The sequence below is a fragment of the Podarcis cretensis genome (genome assembly GCF_951804945.1).
Source record: "Podarcis cretensis genome assembly, chromosome: 9".
In the NCBI taxonomy this organism is placed as follows: domain Eukaryota; kingdom Metazoa; phylum Chordata; class Lepidosauria; order Squamata; family Lacertidae; genus Podarcis; species Podarcis cretensis.
The window spans coordinates 38,315,542-38,340,826 of NC_137178.1; the positions used below are offsets into that span (position 1 = coordinate 38,315,542).

The following is a 25,285-nucleotide window of genomic DNA, read 5'->3' on the forward strand; positions in this document are numbered from 1 at the left end:
CGCTAAGCGATGGCGTCACGCGCAGAGTGGCCGCCTCGCGCTGCGCTTCCGGCGCTCTGACCCTTGTCTACGGCGGCGGCGCGTAGCTCGCCCACAGGCCGCATCTCTATGGTGAGCGGCGCCAGCTCCTCCTTTTAGGGTGGCGGCCATTTTGGCCGGGTGGCAGCCGGAGCACGTTGTCTCCGAGCCCAGCTGCGAGCCCCGGAGGGGGCCCTTCGCAGCTTCCCCGTTTCCCTCCGTCCCGGACGGGAGGCCTCCCCTTCTCCCCCCCCCCCTTCGCTTCTTGGTAAGTAAAAGCTGCCGGAGGGCGATAACTTGGCGGCCACCCGCTCCTCCTCTGGGCAGGTGGGGCGGCTGGAGATAAGGCTGGCTGGGCCGCGCGGGTTCCCGGCCGGCGTCGGCTGTGTGAGGAACACGCGGGGCCCCGCCGGCCCTTCCAGCTGCCGAGTAGGCAGGGCAGCCTCCAGCCTCTCGGGGTTCCTTCCTCCCCCTTTAGTTCTTCCCCATCTCCACGGGTTGTCGAGCCCCTTGGTGCTCCCCGACCCTCCATAATGATTTCGGATCTTTTTTTCCACGTAGAGGCCTTTGTTTGGGGGCTGGGGGGTTTCCACGCTTTGGAAAGGGGAAATGGTTGGGGGGGGGGCGGGTTGGCTCCAGCTAAACAGACCCTCCTGGTGCGAAAGGTTGAAACAGTGGTCGACTGTCAAAAGGTGTTAAAATTACTCTCTTTTTCCCCCCTCTTGCATGAGCCGCTCAGGTAAGCTTGTCATAAGTCAAGACCCCGCATTGTTGGCTGTATCCTCCATCTCATGTTAATTTCAGTGTCGGTGGCCCTCCATACATATATACGTAAAGAGAGAGGGAGAATTCCAGTCCCTTGGTTTTTAATCTTTTGAGATGTAAGGCCACGTCTGTGCCCGGCATTTAAAGCACTGCTGTGGCATTTTAGCAGCCATGGCTTCCCACAAAGAATCTTGGGAGCTGTAGTTTTTTTCAGGGTGTGGAGAGTCCTTAAAGGTAAAGGTACCCCTGCCCGTACGGGCCAGTCTTGACAGACTCTGGGGTTGTGCGCCCATCTCACTTAAGAGGCCAGGGGCCAGCGCTGTCCGGAGACACTTCCGGGTCACGTGGCCAGCGTGACATCGCTGCTCTGGCGAGCCAGAGCCGCACACAGAAACGCCGTTTACCTTCCCGCTGGTAAGCAGTCCCTATTTATCTACTTGCACCCGGAGGTGCTTTCGAACTGCTAGGTTGGCAGGCGGTGGAGAGTCCTTAGGAGACCCCATATTCCTCTTGACAGAACTCCTAGGAAAGAGGAGTCGCTTGTTAAACGACTCTGGAAAATGTAGCTCTGTGAGGGAACAGGCATTTTGTAACAGTTGTCAGTATCCATAGCAAACTACGGTTCCCATGATTCTTTAAGGGAAGCCATGACTACTGAAGTTTTATTGTACAGTACTTTAAATGTATGGTGTGGCAGTAGTATTGACATGAGTAGACTAGTGTCTCTTTTTTTAACAAAATTAGTTGAGATGGATAAATTGGTCTTCTACTAGTAAATTTGACATGTTGGAGTTTTGTTGCTGTCTAAAGTTGCTAGAAGGCTATTTATTACATAGAATTGTAGGGTTGGAAGGTACCATAAAAATGTGCACTTTCTTTATACCCCCTGCATTAAGTAATGGCTTAGTTAAGGATGGTCCCTCTATAGCAGTGGTGTCCAAACTTTTTTCAAAGAGGGCCAGATTTGATGAAGTGAGGGGTGACCAAAGTTGTTGAGGTTTTTTTAGGTTTGAATTTGTTGAGGGTTTTTTTAGGATTTTACCCGAGGAAATAAACTGCCACAGGGACCAGATTAAACTGACCACTGGGCTGGACATGCTTGCTCTGTGGTTTTCCATTGTAGATTTTAGGATGATTAGTTGAACTCTGTGTACGTATAAGGATGTAGGAGTTGCCTTTTAAAAGTTAAAATAGGTGTGTTCGTCTGTTGGAGCCAAAGCGAGAGAGATAAGGTACCTTAAAGGTTAACCATTTTTATTGCTAACAGCTGCTTTAAAATATTCTCACTCATAACTTTATTCAACCACATCAGGCAGTTCTGAAGGACCTAGAAGTCAGAACACATTGAGAATTATAACATTTCTTATGACAACAATTATGGGAAAGTGGTCTCCTACAAAAAATGCTGTGCAGAAATAGAAATCCCAACTGAGGTACAAAAACAGGATCTCTGCACTGGGGAGAACTTGGCTTATAGCTGGAGCTTTGCTTCCTTTTCCTGTGTCAGCAGTTCTCTTTGCCAGAAAGACCAGCTTCTTAAATAGCTTATTATTACTGCTATATCAAAGCTCTCACAGCATATTTCGCTCTCTCTCAGCATATGCTAGTCGCTTCTCTCTTTCCTGGCCCTCATGAGGAAAAACCGACATCTTTAAATGAAAAGAGGGGGTGAACTCTAGGAGATTACAGAGGCAGAAAGTGGCCTTTCTTTGCATTCCTACAGGGTGGAGCTTTTTGGTCTAACTACTGGCCAAGTGTAACATCAAGTAGAATATCAGCAAACATGACCCCTGTTCAGAATTAACATAATTTGATGCCTGCAGCTGGGGGCTCCTGAGGGGTGTGGGCCCCAGCAAAGCCTCCGGCGCCAGATTCCTCTCCCGGGTGCCACTCGTGGCTGCCGCCTACCCTCCTGGCAGCTGCTCACCTTGGCCTGGCCTGGGTGCTCCACCCGAGGGCCTGGGCAGCCACGATGTGAGCGGGCCAGCTACAGGGTCAGAGGTGGCCCCGTGGGTAGCCCCCAGAAAACTCAAGAGCATGGTGCCGGGAAAGTGAGGCCTTCCCATGGATACACCGAACTGTATTACAACTCCTAATTCCTAATTATCTATCAATGGCAAGGATTGGTCCGGCACCAGTTTTGGGCTACTTGATTGTTAAAGAAAATTTCAGTATTCCGTTGGGTGTATTTACTCTGGCTGGAATAACAGATTTGTTGGATGGATTTATTGCACAAAATTGGGCCAGCCAAAAATCTGCTTTAGGAAGTGCCCTGGACCCTCTGGCTAATAAAGTTGTTATCAGCGTCCTGTTCATCAGCCTGACTTGTGCAAATCTTATTCCAGTTCCTCTTACATCTTTGATCATTTTAAAGGACATTGCATTAATTGCTGCTGGTTTTTATGTGCAATACAGAACTAGTCCTCCACTAAGAACACTTAGATACTTTAATCCATGTTATGCCACGGCTCAGTTAAAGCCAACATTTATCAGTGAGACGAACACAGTAGTACAGCTCATCTTAATGGCAGTTTCTTTAGCAGCTCCTGTTTTCAATTATGTGGACAGTATCTTCAGACCTTATGGTGCATCACAGCTTTCACAGTGACAGCATCTGCTTACAGTTACTAACTGGCCAAAAACAGTTTAGGTGCTAAACAGCAACTGAAGGATCTCAAGAGTGAGTTGCTGACTTCCTATTTTGTTTGTGTTGGGATGGCATTGCCTGCATAATATTGGGACTATGGATAAAGAACACTTCTTTTGATAGCTTTGTCTCAGTGGAAACTATGTCTTCACATTGAAGCTAATCAGAAGTTAAAATGAAGATTTGATCATGTAAATATGCATAATTTTCAATGCACTTTTTCAATTTGTTGCAAATAAAATATGTTTTACCTTAAAGCATTTTTTAAAAAAAGAATTACAGTAACATAATTGAAGTAATAGTGTTTTTCTGCCACACTGAGGCATTTGCTATGTAGATAGAAGGTTGGGTTGTCTGTTTTAAAGGCGAGTCTATTATATATGTAATATGATGAGGATGGCCAACTTTGTTTTTACGGTAACCATTCTGTTTTCCAGACTGTGGTCCAAGGTATTCTGCTGTGCAAACAGCTTTATTATAGAGCCTACCTAGCAATAAGAATTTTCCAGTAATAGAGAACATGCACTGGGGTGTAGCATTCTGTACAAAGAACACTTTAATGTATTTACATTAAGGATGTGAGAGAAGGAGAATAAGATAGAATATATTTGTTTATCTGAAAACATTTATCTGAAAGTTTAGGCAGACCCCCAAAACTCCTTATTCCTCTCTGGCTCAGAAGTGTGCTCTTCAGTGGTATTTCTTATTTTTTTCATTAAATACTCATTGTCCCATTGGGATTCTATTCCTTAATTTCCTTTCTCTCTGTCTTTCTAATCCTCCATCCTATTTTATTGTTGTATTACTTAATCATGTGTTATATTCGTGGTATGTCCTATTCTCATATCTGTTCTGTTATGTTTTTGATTATGTAACTACTTCTGTAAAAAGCTTACTCAAAAAGATCTTTATAAGTATTCATATTGTATTGTTATGCTGAACATACTTAAAGACGTACCCCCTTATCTCGACAGTTACTGTTCTGCAGAGTGTACTTTCATGGTATTACCATTTCAATCTCTGGTTGGGCCCAATTTCTAAAGCATTTTTTAAATAAAAGATTCCCCTAGAAAATTGTCTATTCTGCTCACCTAGTTATTGTAATACCTGATTTTCAGGATGGTACACTTGCAGCTAAAGATCATGGCACTAGAAGCATGCTAGTATTTGATTTACCTTATAATTTTGTAGCGTCCAACTCAGAGGTAGGAAGCATAGTTGTCAGAGATAATGAGGCAGTTTTGCAGGAGGCAAAAGCACAATGTTCTTGAAGGCAGCATATTCCCAGTCATCTTGCTGTTAAGTCCTTACCAGTTCAAGTGTTAGCGTAAATGAAACTGAATTTATCAATCCATGGTAGTAAAGAAGCTTGTAATATTGATGGGTGGAGCCAGAGACTTGCTTCCATTGCTAGGAGATAATGCCTTTGTCATTCAGTATGTGCCACTAGTCTTTCACAGCATCAAAATGACCCACCAATTACTACAATGAATTTTTAAAGTGGAGAATAAAATAACTGTGGTGTATATAAGCATGCATGAATTAAAAAAGTAAGAGACCTCTTAATGTTTCCTTGGATAAAAATACTTTCCAGAAATAATTTGTCACTTTGCAAGAAGAAGTAATTAGAAGTATGTGTATATATATGTGTATATATCTATATTTTAATTGCTTTGAGGGGTTTTTACAGTCAAGTGGTATGTACATTTTATCGTGTGTATGTATATACACACATTTCATCAGCTCTGCAGGTTGGTTTTGATATATTTTCTTGACACTTTGTTGAATGTAAGTTGAAGTATTGAAATGAAGAGTTTGGATTTGATATCCCGCCTTTCACTCCCTTCAGGAGTCTCAATATGGCAGGATAGGTCCTATCTTTGAAATACGCATAAGGAAGGTAACCAGATTTTTCTCTTTCTTTGCATTTCTCAGTCTCTGTAGTTTTCCATATAAAAACTGGTATTTCTTCCTTGTCTGTCACAACCAGCTGAATAAATATTGGGAACCTGAGCAGGTTGGGAATCTGTGACCCTCCAAATGCTGTTGGGAGTCTTAACTCTCATTATCGCTGATTATTGCTCATGCTGGCTGGGGCAAGGTGTGAGTTGGAGGGCAACACATTCCCAGTTTCTAGACTTTGCCCACAATGATTGCCTGTCAAAATGACAACCCATGCCTGAGTTTAATGAACATGCTTGATCTTGGACTGCACTTCTTATATCATTATATAGCATACTCCAATCCTGTGCTTTCTCACTTTTTATTAATCATTCTGTTTGTTTCCACCTAGAACTTGAATTATCCAATTCCATTGTTTTGGAATCTCAAGTCTGTGTTATCTACGTAATTCTAAGTTCATCACAATGGCTGATAAGCTAACAAGAATTGCTATTGTGAGCCATGACAAGTGTAAGCCAAAGAAATGCCGCCAAGAGTGCAAAAAGAGCTGTCCTGTGGTTCGAATGGGTAAGGAACTCAAAACTCTTAATACAAAACTCTGTGTTAAAATTAAAACAGGCTGAATGTTTCACTTACTGGTTTCTAGACTACAGAGTCAGATTTTTAAGTATCCAGCGTATCTGCCATCTTCAGTAGTTTTTTGGGGGTTTTTTGGAATGTAGGAAAGTACAGTATCATATCAAGAATATGGAGAATTTGGGGCAATCAAAACCATGAAAACTGCATCATGTGGAATTCAAATTCATGACTATTTGAGGTCTAAGTCACAAATTGATGCTTGAAGTGAAGGCCCAAGACAGGTGTTGATCATTATGTGAGCTGCGCACAGGTGGGCTATAGCGAGCGAGCTAGCACCATTCCTGTAGAGCCTCTTTTTATTGAGACAAATATGCAAGCCAGGCAAATGCATTTTTGGGCTGTGACCTTTACACATCTTCCGTCCCGAAATCGTGGGGTGGCACAAAGTTATTTTGGCACCTGTTCCACAGCGTCATTTTCCCCTTGCACTGTGTATGACGAATGGAGACAAAAGTCTCATGGAAAAGGGTTACAGACAGGACACCGCAAACTGCTGAGATCGCGAAAGGTCAGGCAGAGGTGGAACGATGTATAGACAGCTGTGGCTTGTCTGGGGGGGGGGGTTGCCCTGCACCCCAAGGTCATGCGTGCAGACAGATTGTGGCTGCCTGCTGGTGGGGAAGTGTGCTCCCTCCGGACCCCACTCCACGATATCCCTACAGATGCTACTGCGTGGTTTCTAGATCACATTCCATACTAATGCTTTCAATAAGACTTGCGTGTCTAACCTTTTTAATATTCCTTTTCACCAGGGAAGCTGTGCATAGAAGTGACATCACAGTGCAAAATAGCATGGATTTCTGAAACATTGTGCATTGGTTGTGGTATTTGCATAAAGGTAAAGATTATGTCTAGTAATAATAATTGAAATCTGTTTAAAACATAAGTCACATTAGAGATGTTTGGACATGGGTGATCTCATCTTTTCCCCATCCCACCTCCATGCATTGAGAATTTTGGGCCTGTGTGCTTCATCACCGCACGTCCCCTACCTCCCAGACACTCAAATAAACATGGCCAGTGACATGCTCATGGCCTACTTTGCATGTACCGTTGTAAACTCTGAAAATCCCACTGTGGCCTGGTTCACACAGTACATTAAACCATAGTTTAAAATAAACTGGTTTAATGAGAACAAGCGGTGTGCTGGTAAATGTTGCTGAGATAACATGCTTTGCTGCTCTCACCCACCCACTGCTGCTGGAAAATACGTTGTGGTCTCGCTTGTCTCCCCTCCCCCCCTTTTTTGGGGGGGTCTCCTGACAAAGTTCAAGAGGGAAACCAAGGTTTGTTTTTGGTTTGCTTCTCATGGTTTGTATGTAAGTCTAGGTTCAGATGGCAAATCAGACCATGGCTTGTTTCCTGACAACACAGTAGGATAGGGGCAGCAAATACAAGTGAAAAACGGTCTTATTCCAATACTATACTTGGCTTCTGTTTTGTTTATTTGTTGTAATGTAAAGCTTATTTTATTTGTGTTACAGAAATGTCCTTTTGGAGCCTTGTCTATTGTTAACTTGCCTAGCAACCTGGAGAAAGAAACAACACACAGATACTGTGCCAATGCCTTCAAACTTCACAGGTACACTCTGCTGCAATCCCTGAAAAGTTGTTAATATAAATTATTGTCATTATTTGTTAATCACCTTCCACTTTCCTTCAAGGCAATGTACAAAATAAAATAATAACAGCTGTTAAAAAGTTAACAGGGGGAAACCAAGATTTGAATTTTAAACAATACAGAATGGACACCCATGGCAGAGATTTATTCATCCAGGTGGTAAAGCTTGTCACACACACGCAAAATGTATTCAGTTGTTTCTAGAAAGTGCAGATAGTGGGTGCCTGTCATATTTTGACAGGAATGCTGTTCCACAGAATGGGGCAGTCACACTGAAAGCTGTAGTCAAAATCACTGGAGCGGGCTTCTGATATTTGGGGACTTTGAGGAGAAAGTGTTCTTCAGAATGCAGTGACCTGGGAATATAAGGTAGTTTCTCACGTGATATGGTCCAGAGCTGCATAGGGCCTTACATGTTAATACCAAAACCTTGAAGTTTTTTATATATGACTTATGGCGAAAAGTCTTTCCTTCTGAAGTACTCTCCTTGGTAAATGTGTCTTGTTTGCCTTTGTAAAGCAATTAAAGGATAGTGTATATAATTTTAAATTCCAGAGCAAATAGAGATCACTTTAGATATCATTAATTATATTTCCTTATTTCTGATGAAAATGATGCACATAATGGGGTTGAGAGAGGAAAGCATATTGAATTAACACCTAAGTTCTGTCTTGCTTTAGATAAGGCTGTGTCGGTTTATTGTTGTGTAAAATGTTGGATTACTTTATGAAGGTTGCCTATTCCACGTCCAGGAGAGGTGCTGGGGTTGGTTGGAACCAACGGTATTGGAAAGTCAACTGCCTTGAAAATCTTAGCAGGAAAACAGAAGCCAAACCTTGGAAAATACGATGTATGTATTTTAAATATATGCCAAATGTGATTTCCTAATATCCTTTGAAACTGCATTTTGCAGTTCTTGTGGAAATGAAAACGAGTAGCGCTTGCTAGACTGGCAGCATTACTTTGCCCCAATAAGTAAAATCTATATAGCCATTTAACCATTAGGAAGTTCACAAATATGTAAGCTAAGAGATGTACAAACGTCTTTCACGTGAGGATGTTAACCATCATTTTCCTGTTGGACCAAGAAGTTAATGGGAGGGAAAAGGACGAACATTGTAAAGCAGCAGTGATGACAGGTTTTGCCATAAGCATCTTTCCACTCTATTGCTATTGGTCTTTTTTATTTTATGCATTGTTACGCCATTCTGTGTTACGAACACAGAAACATAGGGTGCTGCTTTATACCAAGTCAGACCGTCTAACTCAATATTGTTTACACTAACTGGCAACAGCAGACAAGGGTTTCAGGCAGAAGTCTTTTCCCAGCCCTAGCTTAGCTGGAAATGCAGGGGATTGAACTTGGGACCTTTTGCATGCAATGTATATGCTCTGCTACCAAAATACAGTTCCTATTCCATTCCCCCTTTCCAGCTGTGAATTCACTTGCATTCACATCCCACATAAACACTTTGTGGTTTTTGCCTTGTGTAGTAGTATTTTGTGGAAACGTTAAACCCCAAAGCTTGAATTGATATACCACACTTTTTTGGGGGGCAGGAATCCTTGCGTAATTAGGAGTATCATTTTTATACCTCCATTAAAAGTTTAAAATCCTAGATTTCTGTGACGGAATGCATAAGTAAGCAGTAGGTTCAGACATCTCTGTTCTGACTACTTGACCTGATTGATGTTAAAGTTAAGTTTCTGTACAAAGAATTGGTTGCCTACAAGTAGATGTCATGACTTGCCAACTGTATTCTATGCAAGTTGGATGGGTTAAATTTAGTCCTGCTAATTTAGTCCTGCTAATGATTTGTTTCAAACTAGTTTCTCAAAAATACCACCTGACAATTTCTTTGATGTAAAAAAGAACAGAGCTGCAAGCTGCTACTGCTACTGCTTTATGAAACACATGATAGACACATTTGTGAGTCACATTACACGATAGCTAATAGTTTAGCATGAATGCGAAGATTACACCTGCTTTTCTTCTCTCCTAGCATGAGTGGGAGTGAAAACCATAATCCCTAGCTTCCAGTTAAAACTGAACGGGAATTGTGATTTCTTTACTTCTAAACAACCCATGTTCAAGAATAAATCTTGGCATCGCATCATGGCTTGTTTGGAGTGCAATAAACCATGATATCTGGTTCGGACCTAACACTTAGGTCACATATTATGCTTTATTCCTTACATTAGAGGGGTTGAAACAAAATTTAAAAATTCCTGTATCTAGAATTAGAGGAGTTGTGCTTTGTTCCTTATGCTAGGGGACTAGAAAACAGGGAGCCACTTGCATATTCAATGTAAAGTGGGACTCCTGGGGTGTGATCACAGCCAGTGCTCTAGGAGGCCACTGCTCCCTCATGAGCACTTGAAACATTTTCTCAAAATGCCATTCGAAGTATTCTTGTCCTTAGACGTGTTTCCATACCTCTCAAGTGTTTATTGGAAATGCTTTTGTATAGGATCCTCCTGATTGGCAAGAAATCCTGACTTACTTTCGAGGATCTGAGTTGCAGAACTATTTCACCAAGATCTTGGAAGATGACCTCAAGGCCATCATTAAGCCCCAGTATGTGGACCAGATCCCTAAAGCTGCTAAGGTGAGTAAGCTTGTTGGCTAAGGCTGCAGTCCTAAGTTCCCTTATCTTGGAGTAAACCTCATTGAATTCAGTAGGACTTAGTTCTGAGTAGACATGGCTAGGATTGTGCTGTAAGGTGGGATGGGGGAAAGAAACAGGCCGGTTTTCTGCATGGAGTAAAGGTAAAGGACCCCTGGATGGTTAAAGTCCAGTCAAAGGCGACTATGGGGTGCGGTGCTCACCTTGCTTCAGACCGAGGAAGCCGGTGTTTGGCCACAGACAGCTTTCCAGATCATGTGGCCAGCATAACTAAATGCTTTTGGCACACAGAGGACCATGATGAGTGCCAGAGCGCATGGAAACGCCATTCACCTTCCTGCCATAGTGGTACTTATTCACCTACTTGCACTGGTGTGCTTTCAAACGCTAGGTTGGCAGAAGCTGGGACAGAGCAGTGGGAGCTCACCCCGTTCTGTATGAAAGATATAAGGCAGAGTTTTAGTCAAGAGCAGATTACAGTTTTAGTACAGTATCTCATATCGTGGCTTAAGTAAATTCCTGATTGTCGTCTTATTGTGACAGGGAACAGTGGGCACTATATTGGACAGGAAAGATGAAACTGGCACACAGACTATTGTATGTCAGCAGCTTGGTAAGTAATGTTTTTATACAAAGTTTTAAAATAATCTGCGTAATTAGTCCTAAAAGATTTCTGTTTTGTTTTTAAACTTGAAACTTCTTTCATAAACCTTAAACTTTTAAATTCACATTCAGCATTATATTTTTTAACATTTAAGAATGTTTATAGATTGCTTAGTGCAGAATGGTGATTAATATTAGTTACTTATGAAATTTTAGGCTTCCTTTGTAAAAGTATAATCATGTGTCCCAGTAATAGGACTTAAGCTATAAATTGATTGGATCCAGACTAAGTTAGTCATGCTGTAGACACATTGAAATCAGCTGGACTTAGTTGTGAACAACTTCACATTTTCCACTGGTACTGGATCCATCTCAATCACAATAAAACCAATTAATAATACAGTAACCATAAAATAAATGCCACAGAATTACCAAATGGAGGCCCAAATTAAAAACACAAACATTGAAAAAGGCACGTTTTCACCTTTTTATGAACAATATGGGAATATGGGGGAACCCTATGGGCTAAAGGGCACAGGGAAGAGCAGTAGTCCCTCACCACTGCCTTTCCAGAGCCTACTTTCTAGAAATGAACAAAAACATTTATAAAATATTATGTCTCAAGGTTCATTCCAAACAGGTCATCCAGAAGGATGCTATAGCTGAAGCTATAGTTGCATCCGCCAACACTTAACTTCATTTGCAGAGGGCATCAGTTCATTTTGGGACTTGTACATGTTGTGCACTGGACACTGTTGGTGCAACCCAGCTTAAAGTCTGGAGTTACTTATTGAGATGAATGGTGAAGTTCTTGTGTAGAAACTAATATATTTAATTGTAACCAGTTGACATGTTAGCATATTTTGTATGTACTTGGTTGTGAGAAAAATATATTTGCAGATTTGTCTCATCTGAGGGAAAGAAACGTTGAAGATCTATCAGGAGGAGAACTTCAGAGATTTGCCTGTGCTGTGGTTTGCATTCAAAAAGCTGACATGTATGTAGTAATTTGGCTTTTAATAGTGACTTCAGTAACTTTCCTAATTTTAGAATATTGTTTGTGACCTGAGTTGTATGCATAATTTTCACTCACTTTGTCATACGGGCCAGGCATTTCAAAAGTTCAAAATTAGACCTTAATTTTTTCACTTACCTAATTAATTTCACGTCTTTTACTGACTAGGGTTTATAAACTGTGTGAAATCTAGTGTTGTGTAAGTGGAGCTGTCTTTCCTCCCTGCAGCCCATCACAACCACCAAACTTGCTCTGAAGAATCACTTGATCTGCCAGAGCAGATCTTGAGGGTTTACAGGAGAGGAGAGAAGTCCTGTTGTATAACAATATAATAATCATCATCATTTATTATTTATATGCCACTCTGGGCAGCTTCCAACAAATGAAAACACAATGAGACATTGAATATTAAAAACCTCTCTAATACAGGGTTGCCTTCAGATATATGAGTAGCAGTCTATTCTCCTCATGTCCACACCATTGGATACAACCTTGTGATGTTAAGACTGAAGACTTTCTAAGTTGGCAAGAGTCCATAATAGTCACATGACCATTTCTATTACAAATTATTTTATGCAGCGTTTTGACAAGAGAGTATTCAAATTTTAGCATTCAGCATGCTTTAACCTTGTATTTATAACCAGGGATGCTGTTCCTGGGTCCCAATCTATTCTGCAGACAACACAGGGACTGAAATACTTGCTGTGACTTAACATGAGGGTTCACTTTCTAGCAAGGAAGCTCACATGGAGTTGTCCATGTGTAACATTGAAAAGACATTTTTCACAACTTACTGGGGGAATTATTTGAGTGAAACCAGACAGATAACTGGATCCTCTGTGCTCACCCAGTGGGTTATCACTGCTTTGTGTTATACTGTGGCAGAACAACAAGGCACCAAATGCCAGAGCATGGTGGAGGAGGAGGTGGTGGGGCTATTAAGCCTTTGTGAAATGGGACATGGCAACAGAATGTTGTATCCTCACCCCTTAACAGGAGTACTAGTATTCAGGATTCCAGCCTTCCATGCTCTCGAGGGTATTGGAAGCTGGGTAAAGGGTTCAAATGGGCCAATTCATTTCTCTACATAACACACATTTTCATTTTTCTCTTTACTAACATGACATTTCATCCCTCAAGGCTCATTTCCCATTCACTTGTTTTGAGCTTTTTGTTCCCTTGGGGTTTTAAAAAATATTTTCTGTACTTCTGCATACCTTTAGGTGCACCTGGTGGTGCTGGCATATCCCTCTTGTTTCTCAACAATCCCTTTTTTTTGCTCCATTCTTACTGGTTCTTAGTTCATTATTAGTAGAGAGAAATGAAATTTAAGGAAGGATGGATGGTCTGTTAAATTTGATGAACATAAAACCTTCCCCCCCCCCCTTTTTTTTCTTGGGATAGCTTCATGTTTGATGAGCCCTCCAGCTACCTGGATGTTAAGCAGCGTCTGAAGGCTGCCATTACTATTCGATCTCTAATAAATCCTGACCGGTAAGTAATGTAATTATAAATGGAGGTACTATTACTCAAGCCTCATAATGCTGATTACATGTGATAATTTTCTTATGAGAGATATGTACTTGGAGGCAGGATGTTTAGTATCCTTACTTATAGTTCTTATTGCATGTGCTTAATATTGGTTTACTATGTAAGTTTCCTTCAGATCTGCAGTTAGAAGGTGATGCATAATTAAATTAGTAATAATACTAATTGTTCATAGTATTATCCTGCCCACTAGTGCCTGAATTCATTTCAGGTTTTGTGATTTCAACCAAAATCGATGCCAGTATGCCTTATCTTAAGCACTAATTTAGAGATGCAGAGTCTCAGGATGCTAGTGTTTGTTTCTAGTTTTAATGTAGAAACAATAGGGGTGGACATTGCTTGCTCCTGGAGAATATCCCACTTACATCTATTATTTTCTGATTTAAATGTCTTTTTCTGTATCTACTTTTGTAATTTATTGGGTAAAGTGGAGAATAAGCTGAAACTGACATTCTTTGACTTTCATATCTTAGTAAAATAACAGCAACCAGATTTCCAGTATTTAAAATTTACAATTTTGCTTTAAATGCACTATGAAATGGTACCATGTACGTATGATGCCATGTACTAGCAGAAAAAATTCATGCTTGAATTAAAAACAGAAGAAAACTTGATTCAACTATCTTTTGTTTTTGTTTTTTCAGGTATATTATTGTTGTGGAACATGACCTGAGTGTGCTCGATTATTTGTCTGACTTCATCTGCTGCTTATATGGTGTGCCAAGTGCTTATGGTGTTGTCACTATGCCTTTTAGTGTAAGAGAAGGTAACTGTATTTTAAATCAACTTTCTCGTCTTCCTCAATTATGTGTTCTTCCTACAAAATAGTTATGTGTGATGTAAACAATTTGACATCTTTAGTGTGGGGTTGTTTTTTTTTACAAATACTTCCTAAATGCTCTCAGGCTTCTCATACTTAAAAAGTAGGTCACATTAGACAAATAACTGAGCTGGGTTAGCTCTTGCCCTTACCAAGATATAGTTATTTCCATCTATATAGTTCTTTTCACTTCATTCCTCTTCTGTTTCATCTCAGTACCATGAAAGTAAAATGACATGCATTTCCAAGTGAAGAGCAGACCCTGAGTACCCCTAAATAGAGCTGAGTCCTATTTTTGGGTTGTCTGTTTTTCTGTCATGTTGGTGATTTATCTTTTGATAATTCTATGCCTGGTTTAGGTGCTCTTTCCTAATGATGATTTATCTTCTTACAGGGATAAACATTTTCTTGGATGGCTATGTTCCAACAGAAAACCTAAGGTTCCGAGATGCCTCTCTTGTTTTTAAGGTGGCAGAGACAGCTAACGAAGAAGAGGTCAAGAAGATGTGTATGTATAAATATCCCGGAATGAGAAAAAAAATGGGGGAATTTGAGCTGTCAATCGTTGCTGGAGAATTCACTGACTCTGAAATAATGGTGATGCTGGGAGAAAATGGTGAGTGTATTTCAACCGGAGAATTCATTGTGATCTGTTTTTCAGGGGTTAGGTCCAAAGGCTATGTCAGAGTGAAAGGATATTACTTGCTGATCCCAGTTGGTAAAGTTGGGGCACATCCAATGTCATTTTGTATTTACCGTTCTGAATCCAAATTGATGCAAATAGAGGACATAGCAAAACTCTCCAGGAACAGTGGTTGTTTCCTGGCCTCATCCAAATTAATTGCAATATTTTAAAATCATTTTTAAAAAGTTTCAAATGTCTCAATGGATGCTAGCAAAAGAAATGAATAGACTGAAAACCATCATTTAAAAATGAACGGCAAGTGGCTAGTGTCCCCCCACCCCACCCCAACTTGGATCAAGATGTAAGCAGCTTCTCTTATTTTCTGCTAGTTTCACTACTTTGTGAATTTTGATACTTAGCTGCAGGAAGATAGTCGCACTATACATGTATGAATACCTTTATTCAACCAAGCATGGACTCAGTACTTAAAGTTTTGATTGAACACAAGGGAACAGGTGGTCTCTATAAGTCTTGCATGGGCCCAGAAACCGATTTATGACTTTTAAAGTAAAAAATTCATCGCATTAGAACTGGGCCTGGAAGAGAACTGAGAGCTTGTGCACCTTGTGACCAGCTGCTGTTAAATGACAGTCAAATCAACTGCATTCCACACCAACTGAGCCTTCTTACCATCCTGCATATTAGCCCCATGTAGAACACATAACAGTAGATTAGGAATGCTACATCAGTTCATAATAAACATGCAAGTAAAAACAACACTGAACCCGGGTTTTTTAAAAAGGGATTTATTAGCATTCTGCTCTTAGTAAAAAAATTTAGTGCAGCAGTGATGGATTGTATATCATGGTTCACTATAGTTAATATTTTACCCCGGTTGCATCCGTTAGTGCCAGAGGTGGAGTACAAACCATCATATCCAGCTTAGTGATACACCCAAATCTAGAGATCATGGTTTGTTTTGTTCCAGACAAACCTCAGCATAGATTCTGGTTTATGGAACAAGAACAAACCATAAACTCCAGTTTGGATGTAACACAGATTGTGGTTTTCTCCCCTGTACTTGAGGGAACTGGTTACAGTTGGTACGTTCATGATAAAACATGAACTATAGTTTACTGAAACAAGCAAACTGGACCTATATGGTGCCATTAGATCTCTATAAAGAGTACTGTTCCCCAAAGCTTTGCCAATTTTATTATATGCAGATTTATGTTTTAAAGACTAGCCATAAACTATGCTTTGCTAATTTTGATTATATATATATTTTTTTAATCTTACAGGAACTGGAAAAACGACGTTCATTCGCATGCTTGCTGGGAGACTGACACCTGATGATAAAAGTAATGTTTTGTGTATTTATTTAGCATACCATTTAAAATTTTAATTCTGTTTTTAATTACTGTGACTGCATATGATGTCTCTCTTACAGGTGAAGTACCAGTTTTAAATGTTAGTTATAAGCCACAGAAGATTAGTCCTAAGTCTACTGTAAGTGTTTGTTTCACATTTTAACTTTCTAAGCAATAGTAATGGGAATGACAGAGTAAGAATGAGGGGAACTGGACTAAGCAAAGTGTGAACTTATTTTAATAGGGAAGTGTACGTCAGCTACTTCATGAAAAGATTCGAGATGCCTATACACACCCCCAGTTTGTGACTGATGTAATGAAACCTCTACAGATTGAAAATATCATTGATCAAGAGGTATTTATCACCCATGTGATACCACGTTTTGTAGTTAATGGGTCCCTTCCCTCTTACACCAAGTGAATTTTTAAATATTGCTTCAACCAGGTGCAAACATTGTCTGGTGGTGAGTTGCAGCGGGTTGCTCTTGCCCTCTGTCTTGGCAAGCCAGCTGATGTCTACTTGATTGATGAACCTTCTGCATACCTAGACTCAGAACAACGTCTGATGGCGGCTAGAGTTGTCAAACGGTAAGCAGGGTAGTGGATAGGGAAAGAGGGATGCATGTTTGCAAAGGTTTCATTTTATATTTGAAGGTAGTTTAGCTATTAAAAAAAAAACATTTTAAAAATTGCAAAAGCCTCATTGATTTTCCCTTCCATTTCAGTTTCATTCTCCATGCTAAAAAAACTGCCTTTGTGGTAGAGCACGACTTCATCATGGCTACCTACCTTGCAGATCGTGTCATTGTCTTTGATGGCATTCCATCCAGGTGCACAGTGGCAAACAGGTAATGCACAGCGCCGGGGGGGGGGAATATTGTAGTGCAGTTTTGATGCTTATGTACCTATGGTGACAGGATCCGCTTCTGCCTTTGGATTCTACAGTGGTACCTCAGGTTAAGAACTTAATTCATTCCGGAGGTCTGTTCTTCACCTGAAACTGTTCTTAACCTGAGACACCACTTTAGCTAATGGGCCCTCCCGCTGCCACCGCACAATTTCTGTTCTCATCCTGAAGCAAAGTTCTTAACTCAAGGTACTATTTCTGGGTTAGCAGAGTCTGTAACCTGAAGCGTCTGTAACACAAGGTACCATACCATTTGCTCAAGCCCTGTGGTATTCGTGTTGGCTTCATGTTGATGTGATATTATTGCATGGAATTGTTGTGAAGCAATCAGAGTAAGGGCAGTACTTCCTGGCACTGGAGTCTTGTAGGTTTTTTAAAAACTGGCAACTCCCAGCAGCAGGAAGGACAATCAACACCCATGGTAAGGTCTCCACATACTTCACCTCATTCGTGTCTCTCCCATCTTCACAACTTGTGAATAGTATAACAAAAGCAGTGGCATTTTAGCCTGATACTAGTGCAAATACAGAACTTAGATTAGAAATGTTGTGTTTGAACGAGCATATCAGTTTATGCCATTTATCCCAGTTTATGTGGGAATGATAAAATTTAGGGTTGGGACAGTCATCTGGTCCAGCCCCCTACAATTCAAGAATCTCAACACGTGGTCCCCCATCTAATTTGAAACTATAATGGACCCTTGTTAGCTTTGCAAATATACTAGCAGTTTTATTGCTGCACCACTAGGGAACCAATACTGCATAGGTGGAAAGGGAGTAATGCTAATAAGGGATGTGATTTAAGAGGCCAAGATGATTTCCTAGTGCATTGTGTTCCTAGCAAAAGTAAATAAAAAGAGGACCCTTTAACGCAAGTCCAGGAAAAAGAGGTTGCACTCTTGCCTCTCCAGACTATGCAGGTTTACAAGACCACTAAAAGCACCTTTGAGAAAGTAATATACACCTGCTTTCTTCACAGTCCTCAAACTCTTTTGGCTGGCATGAATAAGTTCTTGTCTCAGCTTGAGATCACTTTCAGAAGAGATCCAAACAATTACAGACCAAGAATAAACAAACTCAATTCAATCAAGGTAAGAATTCAAAGCTTTCTTCAAATCTGTCATACAAGAAAAAGTGTATGCTGGATGACCAAGCAGGGGTAAGGTTTCTAATGGGTTTTTGTTTCTTTTCTTCTAACAGGATGTGGAACAGAAGAAAAGTGGGAACTACTTTTTCTTGGATGATTAAATGAAAAATTGATCATCAGTTTATAAAAATGAAAACTTTGTTATATGAAATGCAATCAGGTTTTAAAATATTTCTCATTCCAGAGGTTAAAATAGAATGTTACTGTCATGTAACATCTCCTGCCCAGTAGCAGCGTCAGAGCACCTCTTTTTGTGCCTGCCAAGGCCATCTTTTGATGTAATACTTCAAAGCAGAGACAGCTGAAGTGACCATACCAAGATACTATGTACTTTTTTCCACAATGGGGATATTTTGGTTCAAACCTAACTTATTAATGTACCAAACACTGACATGTTTCCAATTTTAAGTCTTTGAGCTGTTTTCTGTACAAGATGGTTTACAAAAAGTCAAGATATAGAAATTGCTTATTTTAAAAGATTGACTCTCTGTAAATGAGGGTTTCATAAATAAATGTCACCTAAATCTACAATTGTTTGAATGTCAGTGATCAGATTGTAAACATCCATAGTCCTTCACAAGCAAGATCACTCAATGAGTTGTTAGTCTAGTTTCTCCCTTGAGGTTCTGTGAGTAATGCATTAAACTAATTCCAGTATATAAGTCATTGTAATGAGAAAACACCATCCTGAACATTAAGTCTGCCTAGTCCCATTTGATCCCTCTACCTTTGGATTACGTAGCTGGTGCACATGTACTTGCTTTCATGTTTAAAAGTTCTTTGAATACATAGACCCTATGAAAGCAGAAAATGCAATCTGGAAAAGTTCACAGCAGAGAACCCTATAGGGTTCTGAAAGGCCCCTGTAATTGTGTCTTAACGCATATTGTATTGACACAGCTAGTGCACCAATGGGGGGGGGGGGGAGTCAAACAATTGGAGTGTTGCAGCACTTGCTGTGGCTGGAGACCAATGCAGGAGAGAAATGTTTTATTGAAGCTGAGGGCACTTGAAGGCACCCTTTCCACTGTTACATGTGCACCATTACGTTTCTTCTCTCTGTGCTCCTCCCAGCAGTAATTTCTCCTCTGGTCTCCAAGCACTGAGGTTATCTGCAAGGGATTCCCACATAGCGGGGGTTAATGTCGTCAGCCTTCATGTCACATTTGCAGGCTATAACACAGTTTGTCTGGCTACAGCCCTCTTGCCAGCTCCCCAAAGAGCACGTCCTTGGGAATCCTGCCATCTTCCATTCTGTCCAAGCCAACGTAAACGTCACCGAGACAGAAGTGCAAACATGTTGGGAATATGGGCTTGGCAGAGTACATCTTTGTTTGGGGGGAGGATGGGAGAAAATATGCTCTGCCAATCCCAACTATTCCTGGGTATTTTTTTAAACTAGGTATTAAGCTTTAGTTGCAAAGTTGTTGTAAGCTAAACTTTACTCAGCTTCCTAGTCTACACTTGGAGTTTCAGTTACATCTAGTTATCAAGTAGATGTTTAAAAACCACTCACACCATATAAAGAAATTCAGAAAAAAACAAAACTTTTTTAATTATAGCATGCATCAGAAGGGTACTCATAAACAGTATCATTCAAGTCTCCTGATGGAAGTTATACAATCTCTTGGACACAAAATAGTAGTAGCCATCACCTTCTCCACTGATATACACACACAAATATACACAGTTCAACTTTACAGAGAGAAAAAAATGGAGCACATATTTCAGTGCTTTGTAAGGCAAAAGAAAGCAACCAGATTGATAGTGTAATGTAAATTAGAAATCTCCCACTCAAAGATGGGTAACCAGGCTTTATATATATTTTTATATATAGGCAGGAAGGAGGCTTTTAAAAAAGGAAAGAACAAACAATACAAACATTTCCACAGTGTAAAGGGGCAGGCAAAGGAGGCTTAACAGCAACTCAGTGCCTAAGCCTTGCTTAAACAGAAAAGGGAAGCTTAGATCTAGCCCATGCATTTCTCACACAGCAAGTGTTTTAAGGATTTGTCAGTGCAAAAGTATCTTAAAAGTTCTGTTGTAACAGTTGCAAAACTATTTTGGAAATGTACTTTTGTCGAGGGTACATAGTTGGCATAGGCACCATTACAATCATACCAGTGGTTAAGACTGCCTGGAAGAATTCACAACAACTTCCTACCAGTTTATACACTAGTATTCTTGATTGCTTTTTACAAGTTCAAGAAATGCTTTATAAAATTAAAAAATATATACCCCTATGAGTAAGACACTATCAACCACCTAGGACACACAAGGATAGTTGACTACCATATGTGGCATCTTAACTGAAGCAAAACGCAACCTCACATGTTCAAGTTTCACAGATTTTTGAGATGAAAGGCCTTTGGATTGGAAGCACATCAAAGTCAACTGTCCAGGAAGCTACAAGTGTTTAGACCCAAGAGGCAGTATGCAAGGACATACATTCTATTTGGTTCAACATTCTTCACTGTCATTTGTCAAAATACTCAACTGCAGTAGGTTTCCATTGTAGCCACTTTTTTCTATTATAAATTCCAAAGAAAAAGTCCAAACACCAAACCTACCTTTCAATATTTTAAACAGAATAGTTTATATAGTTTTCGGAATTTAAATAAACCAACTAGCATTTATTTATTTTTAATTTCCAAAAGTTATTTAACACTCATGAGGTTATTCCGCTTGGGCCTCACGTCACTCTTCAAAAATAGAAAAGGGAATTCTGCTCTTTAAAGAAAACAAAGAGGGGAAACCTTTGGGCACATTTCAGCTGTCAACATTCACGTGCATGTTGAAACCTTCTGGAAGAAGTGCTCTTAAGGCAACTGCTGCCCACGATAACCATCTCCCATGTTTGCTCTTCTTCTGTCATTCCGATACGGCCTTCCTCTATAATTGCGGTGATACTGAAAGCCATCATCTCTGCTTCTGCTGTGTGGCCCCCGCCAGGTTTCTTCATTTCTTGAGTAATGGTATCCCCCCCGTCCAGGAGGGTAGCCCCATTCGCCTCTAGGCCTTCTGCCACTTCCATAAGTTTGGTTATAAAACTGTTTTGACCGGCCACTCCTCAGCATATCACACACTTCATGCTCATCTTCAGAACTCTCTTCCCTTGGCCTTTGTACCTGACAATCCTCCAGGCCTGCACTGGCTTGGTCGTTCTTCTCTTTATGGCTAAAAGAAGAGTTTTTCGATTCTCTTTTTGGCGTTGACACCACCTGTCTTCTGCTGTCCTGCATCTCTGTGGATGGGTTTTGGAGTACAGACTCTGCTTGTGTAGCAGATGGTGCAGCAGGACAAGCCTGCTTCTCCCTAGGCACTCTGGTTGAGGTTTTATTTGGAACATTACAGTCATTCTTTGCAGTGGCTGCAGAGAGAGGTGACCCTTGGGTGCTGTTTTCACTCCTTGCCTTCTGAAACGACTCGGAGTATCCCGTCGCTGCAGCAAGGCCCTCCTTAGGCAAGCCGGCATCAGCTCTCTTGTCCACAGGAGGCACAACCGCTTGTCTCACCCCAGAATTGTCAACATAGCCCTGAACAGGATACCCATACCAAAGTTGAGAGTACACTGGTGCAACAGGAACAGGTCCTAGAAATTGATTCTGCCCAAACGGAGGTTGTGGGAACACGCTTTGGCCCCCGAAGGACTCGTATTCAGCTGGAAGGCCTTGCCCTAGATTCTCAGACTCTACACAGACAAGTCCTTGGCTTTCAGGCATTTGAGCAGCCGGTATGAAGAGAGGCACAGATGGAGGCCGGGTGTCCGTCTGCGGACTTTGGCCATTCATTCCAACTTCATTCTGCCCAGGCAAGTGTCCGTCTATTCGGGGAGTTTCATTTCCATTTGGAGATAAAGAAACCTCTTGCATCCAAGGGTTGTGGGAATACACTGCCAGGGACACCTTCGGGTACATTCGGCAGGCTGTTAGGCAAGCCTGATGAAGAGGGTACAGATACGAGTGAGGGGCCCACATGGGGCAACTGTACGCCTGCAGAAACGCAAACAAGGAAAACTTGGATGAGCCTTCACACAAAAAATCCTCGATCTAGTTTTTCAAGTTCTTGTTTTTCATGCCTAATGCAGTATGTTGGTAAACACCATCCAGTTACAGTTCTAATGTGCATAGGTTATTTTCCCTAATGCATGACACCTCAACAGCATATCATTACATTAACTCGTCTTGCTAAGCTAAAGGTGTCCCCTTATAAAGTAGCTCCCACATACTGGCAAACCTTCCTAAACGGGGTTAAGGTTTTTCTTCTGGGTCTCCCAGAAGCACTCTTAATAGAACAGCAATAATTTTAACTATTTGATAAAGTGACGGCCACACTATTACAATCCCCCTCATACAGGGAGATTGTGGTGGCAAAGCTGAGCAGAATAAAGACTTGCTTCTTGGGACTACCGTATTTTTTGCCCCATAAGGCACACCTAGTTTTTTGGGGGGGAAATAAAGAAAAAAAATTATTTCCCCCCCCCCAAGGCGCGAGGCTGGGGCGGGGGAAGCCCGAGCTTCCCCCAGCCCCCAGAACAGGCAGCTCTGCGCAAGCCGTGGGAGCCCGGGGGGAACTCCCGCAGGCTCGCACGGCTTGCGCAGAGCTTCCTGAAGCCTGGAGAGGGAGAGGGGTCGGTGCACACCAACCCCTCTTGCTCTCTAGGCTTCAGCGAAAGCCTGCATTCGCCCCATAGGACGCACACACATTTCCCCTTCATTTTTGGAGGGGAAAAAAGTGCGTCCTATAGGGCGAAAAATATGGTACTTTACCATTTGCAACCAGCAGGTGGTGCAACAGGGTGCATTTGGATTTTATCCTATCTGGAGATAGATTTTATGCAACACATCTGTCCTGAAAGACTGCAGGTTGGTAAGATGTTAAAGCCTCTCTTTGCAAACTAGGAAGTTTTCCATCAACACAAGTTTTCATTTTCATCTGGACCAGGAAACTCTGGCCAACTATACTAGGAGAAGCTAGGATATGAAAGCCAACTTCAAATTATGGCTTTCATCTCCTGCCTTGCTCCAAAGCTGTTAACCATAATTCTGTAATTCGGACAATACAAAAAGTTCGAGTTGTTAAAAGCAAATTGTCATTTGATTGGTTAAGCTATGAAGGGAGGGTTGAGGATTCAAGGGGCTGGAATGCATGTACAGCCAAATGGTATGTTCATATCTTTATTTATTAAGCTGAGATGTGATCGGCTCAAATAAGACCATACTCTCAACACAGCCATAACCTGCCCCTAACAGTAGGCATGCTAGATGTGCCAAGTTATTTCTAAACAGATAGTCTTTCCATTGTTTTACATTTCAATGAGACTTTTCCATGTTAATATAAGCTTAACATGCCCAAATGCATTTGAGCATAAGCCAAATATAGTAAGAAGAGCTATTCACCTTACTCCACTATCTGCTCCATGAGCAGGTGGAGGAACCACAAGGAAGCCAAGCCCCCAGTGCGTATGGACTGTATGTGTAACCCGACACCTTCCGTAAATTTAAGTGGTTACAACCTACCTACTTGTCACCAACCTACTTTTGACTTGTTTTAACAGTAAAGCACTTACGTTTTTACTGTGAACTGCCTTGGGAGTCATTACGGCCAAAAGGCAAGCAATCAAGAAAGCAAAATACCCTTCAGAAAGATAATAGATGAAAGGACGATGATTTTTTAGTTGTTTCGGAGGTGAGCTGTTCCAACTTCAAAACAACCACTATTCTGAGGCATTCAATTTCTCTAAAACTGCTACCTCTTTTTAAAAAACAACAACTGGGCTCATGCATATTTTGTTTCTGCAATACTGAAGTGGAAAATACAGATAACTTACCTTTACACCAAGGTTGAAGAAAAATCGGAGGGTATTTTTATCTGAGAAAAGGAAAAAGCAAAACAAATTCAAAGGGCTTCCCCCCCAATTCGTGTGTGTGTGTGTGTGTGTGTGTCTCACTATTAGAACTGTGTCACCTCATCTAAAGCTTTTCATTTCTACTGATTCATAGCACAAACAACTGAGTTCTGAGAGAGAAGACAGTGACCACTTTGCTCCTCCTCTGCTCATGCTGCTGCTGCTGCTAACTCACGGTTTTGATTAGTATTGCATCTGAAACTGGTCTTAAGGTTTTTTCAATTTCAGGTGTACCACCACCTGTAGCCAAGGTATGTTCTACAGCATTCCACCTGTTTGTCTGTGGGAGATAAACCATGAACCAGACACTGGCTTAGTATTGCATGCAAAAGAGATTACTGTCTTGTAATATGGCCTGGGAATCAACTCAAGGTTTAATGCCACACTTAAATAAAGGACTTGAATCTATGACATACAGAAGACTTGCAGTACTTACACATATTTTTAGGGAGGGTTACAAAACTTGACCAAATTAGGCAATGAGATGGAAGACAAGAACACTGCTCCAGAGGGCAGAAACCTCTATGAACTACAGTGGTGCCCCGCAAGACGAATGCCTCGCAAGACGGAAAACCCGCTAGACGAAAGCGTTTCCCGTTTTGGAGGTGCTTCACAAAACAAATTTCCTATGGGCTTGCTTCGCAAGACGAAAATGTCTTGCGAGTTCCTGCGGGGTTTTTTTCCTCCCCCCCCTTTTCTAAGCCGCTAAGCCGCTTATCCGCTAAGCCGATAAAAGCCGCTAATAGCGCTAATCCGCTAAGCCGTCAATGGGCTTGCTTCGCAAGACAAAAAAACCGCTAGACGAAGAGAATCACGGAACGGATTCTTTTCGTCTTGCGAGGCACCACTGTATTGACACATTTTTCATTCCGTTGATAATCTAGTGTACACCTAACCTTGCTAAGCAATATGGTGTTAAACAGCCACAGATTCCCTATAGACCTTTCAATCCTCATTGTTGCTCCCACACACAATTTCCTACAAGCCCGTATGTTTCTTAAATGGAAAGCTTATCAACAGATGAGTCAAATTCCAATCCCAAGCATATTAAATTGGGAGTAAGCCTTGTTGGACACAGTGGGAGTAAGCACAACTAGAACTGCACCCTATAAGTCATATAGAAG

General features: G+C 41.2%; 3 protein-coding genes across 5 annotated transcripts in view; 2 read left to right on the top strand and 1 right to left on the bottom strand.

Moving 5' to 3' along the window:
- Positions 1–132: 132 nt before the first annotated feature.
- ABCE1 (ATP binding cassette subfamily E member 1) lies at positions 133–18,784 on the top strand. The gene is made up of 18 exons (XM_079989497.1): positions 133–286; positions 5,724–5,899; positions 6,724–6,809; positions 7,456–7,553; positions 8,325–8,442; positions 10,064–10,201; positions 10,763–10,832; positions 11,723–11,819; positions 13,242–13,331; positions 14,030–14,151; positions 14,600–14,821; positions 16,132–16,191; positions 16,281–16,339; positions 16,445–16,555; positions 16,646–16,788; positions 16,926–17,048; positions 18,086–18,197; positions 18,307–18,784. Exons 2-18 carry the CDS (start codon positions 5,797–5,799, stop codon positions 18,352–18,354), a joined length of 1,800 nt encoding a protein of 599 aa, XP_079845623.1. The 5' UTR covers positions 133–286; positions 5,724–5,796; the 3' UTR covers positions 18,355–18,784.
- LOC307223511 (cardiolipin synthase (CMP-forming)-like) lies at positions 2,835–5,714 on the top strand. The gene is made up of 2 exons (XM_079989522.1): positions 2,835–5,228; positions 5,280–5,714. Exon 1 carries the CDS (start codon positions 2,897–2,899, stop codon positions 3,389–3,391), a length of 495 nt encoding a protein of 164 aa, XP_079845648.1. The 5' UTR covers positions 2,835–2,896; the 3' UTR covers positions 3,392–5,228; positions 5,280–5,714.
- A 1,005-nt stretch (positions 18,785–19,789) lies between the features above and the next one.
- OTUD4 (OTU deubiquitinase 4) overlaps positions 19,790–25,285 on the bottom strand; it is a 74,665-nt gene continuing 69,169 nt past the window's right edge. For all 3 annotated transcript variants that reach the window (XM_079989473.1, XM_079989472.1, XM_079989474.1), the window contains exons 20-21: positions 24,084–24,124; positions 19,790–22,245 (exon numbers count right to left, since the gene is read on the bottom strand). In XM_079989473.1, the coding sequence (XP_079845599.1) occupies positions 21,073–22,245; positions 24,084–24,124 (1,214 nt within the window). In that variant the 3' untranslated portion in view covers positions 19,790–21,072. The remainder of the gene's footprint in view (positions 22,246–24,083; positions 24,125–25,285) is intronic.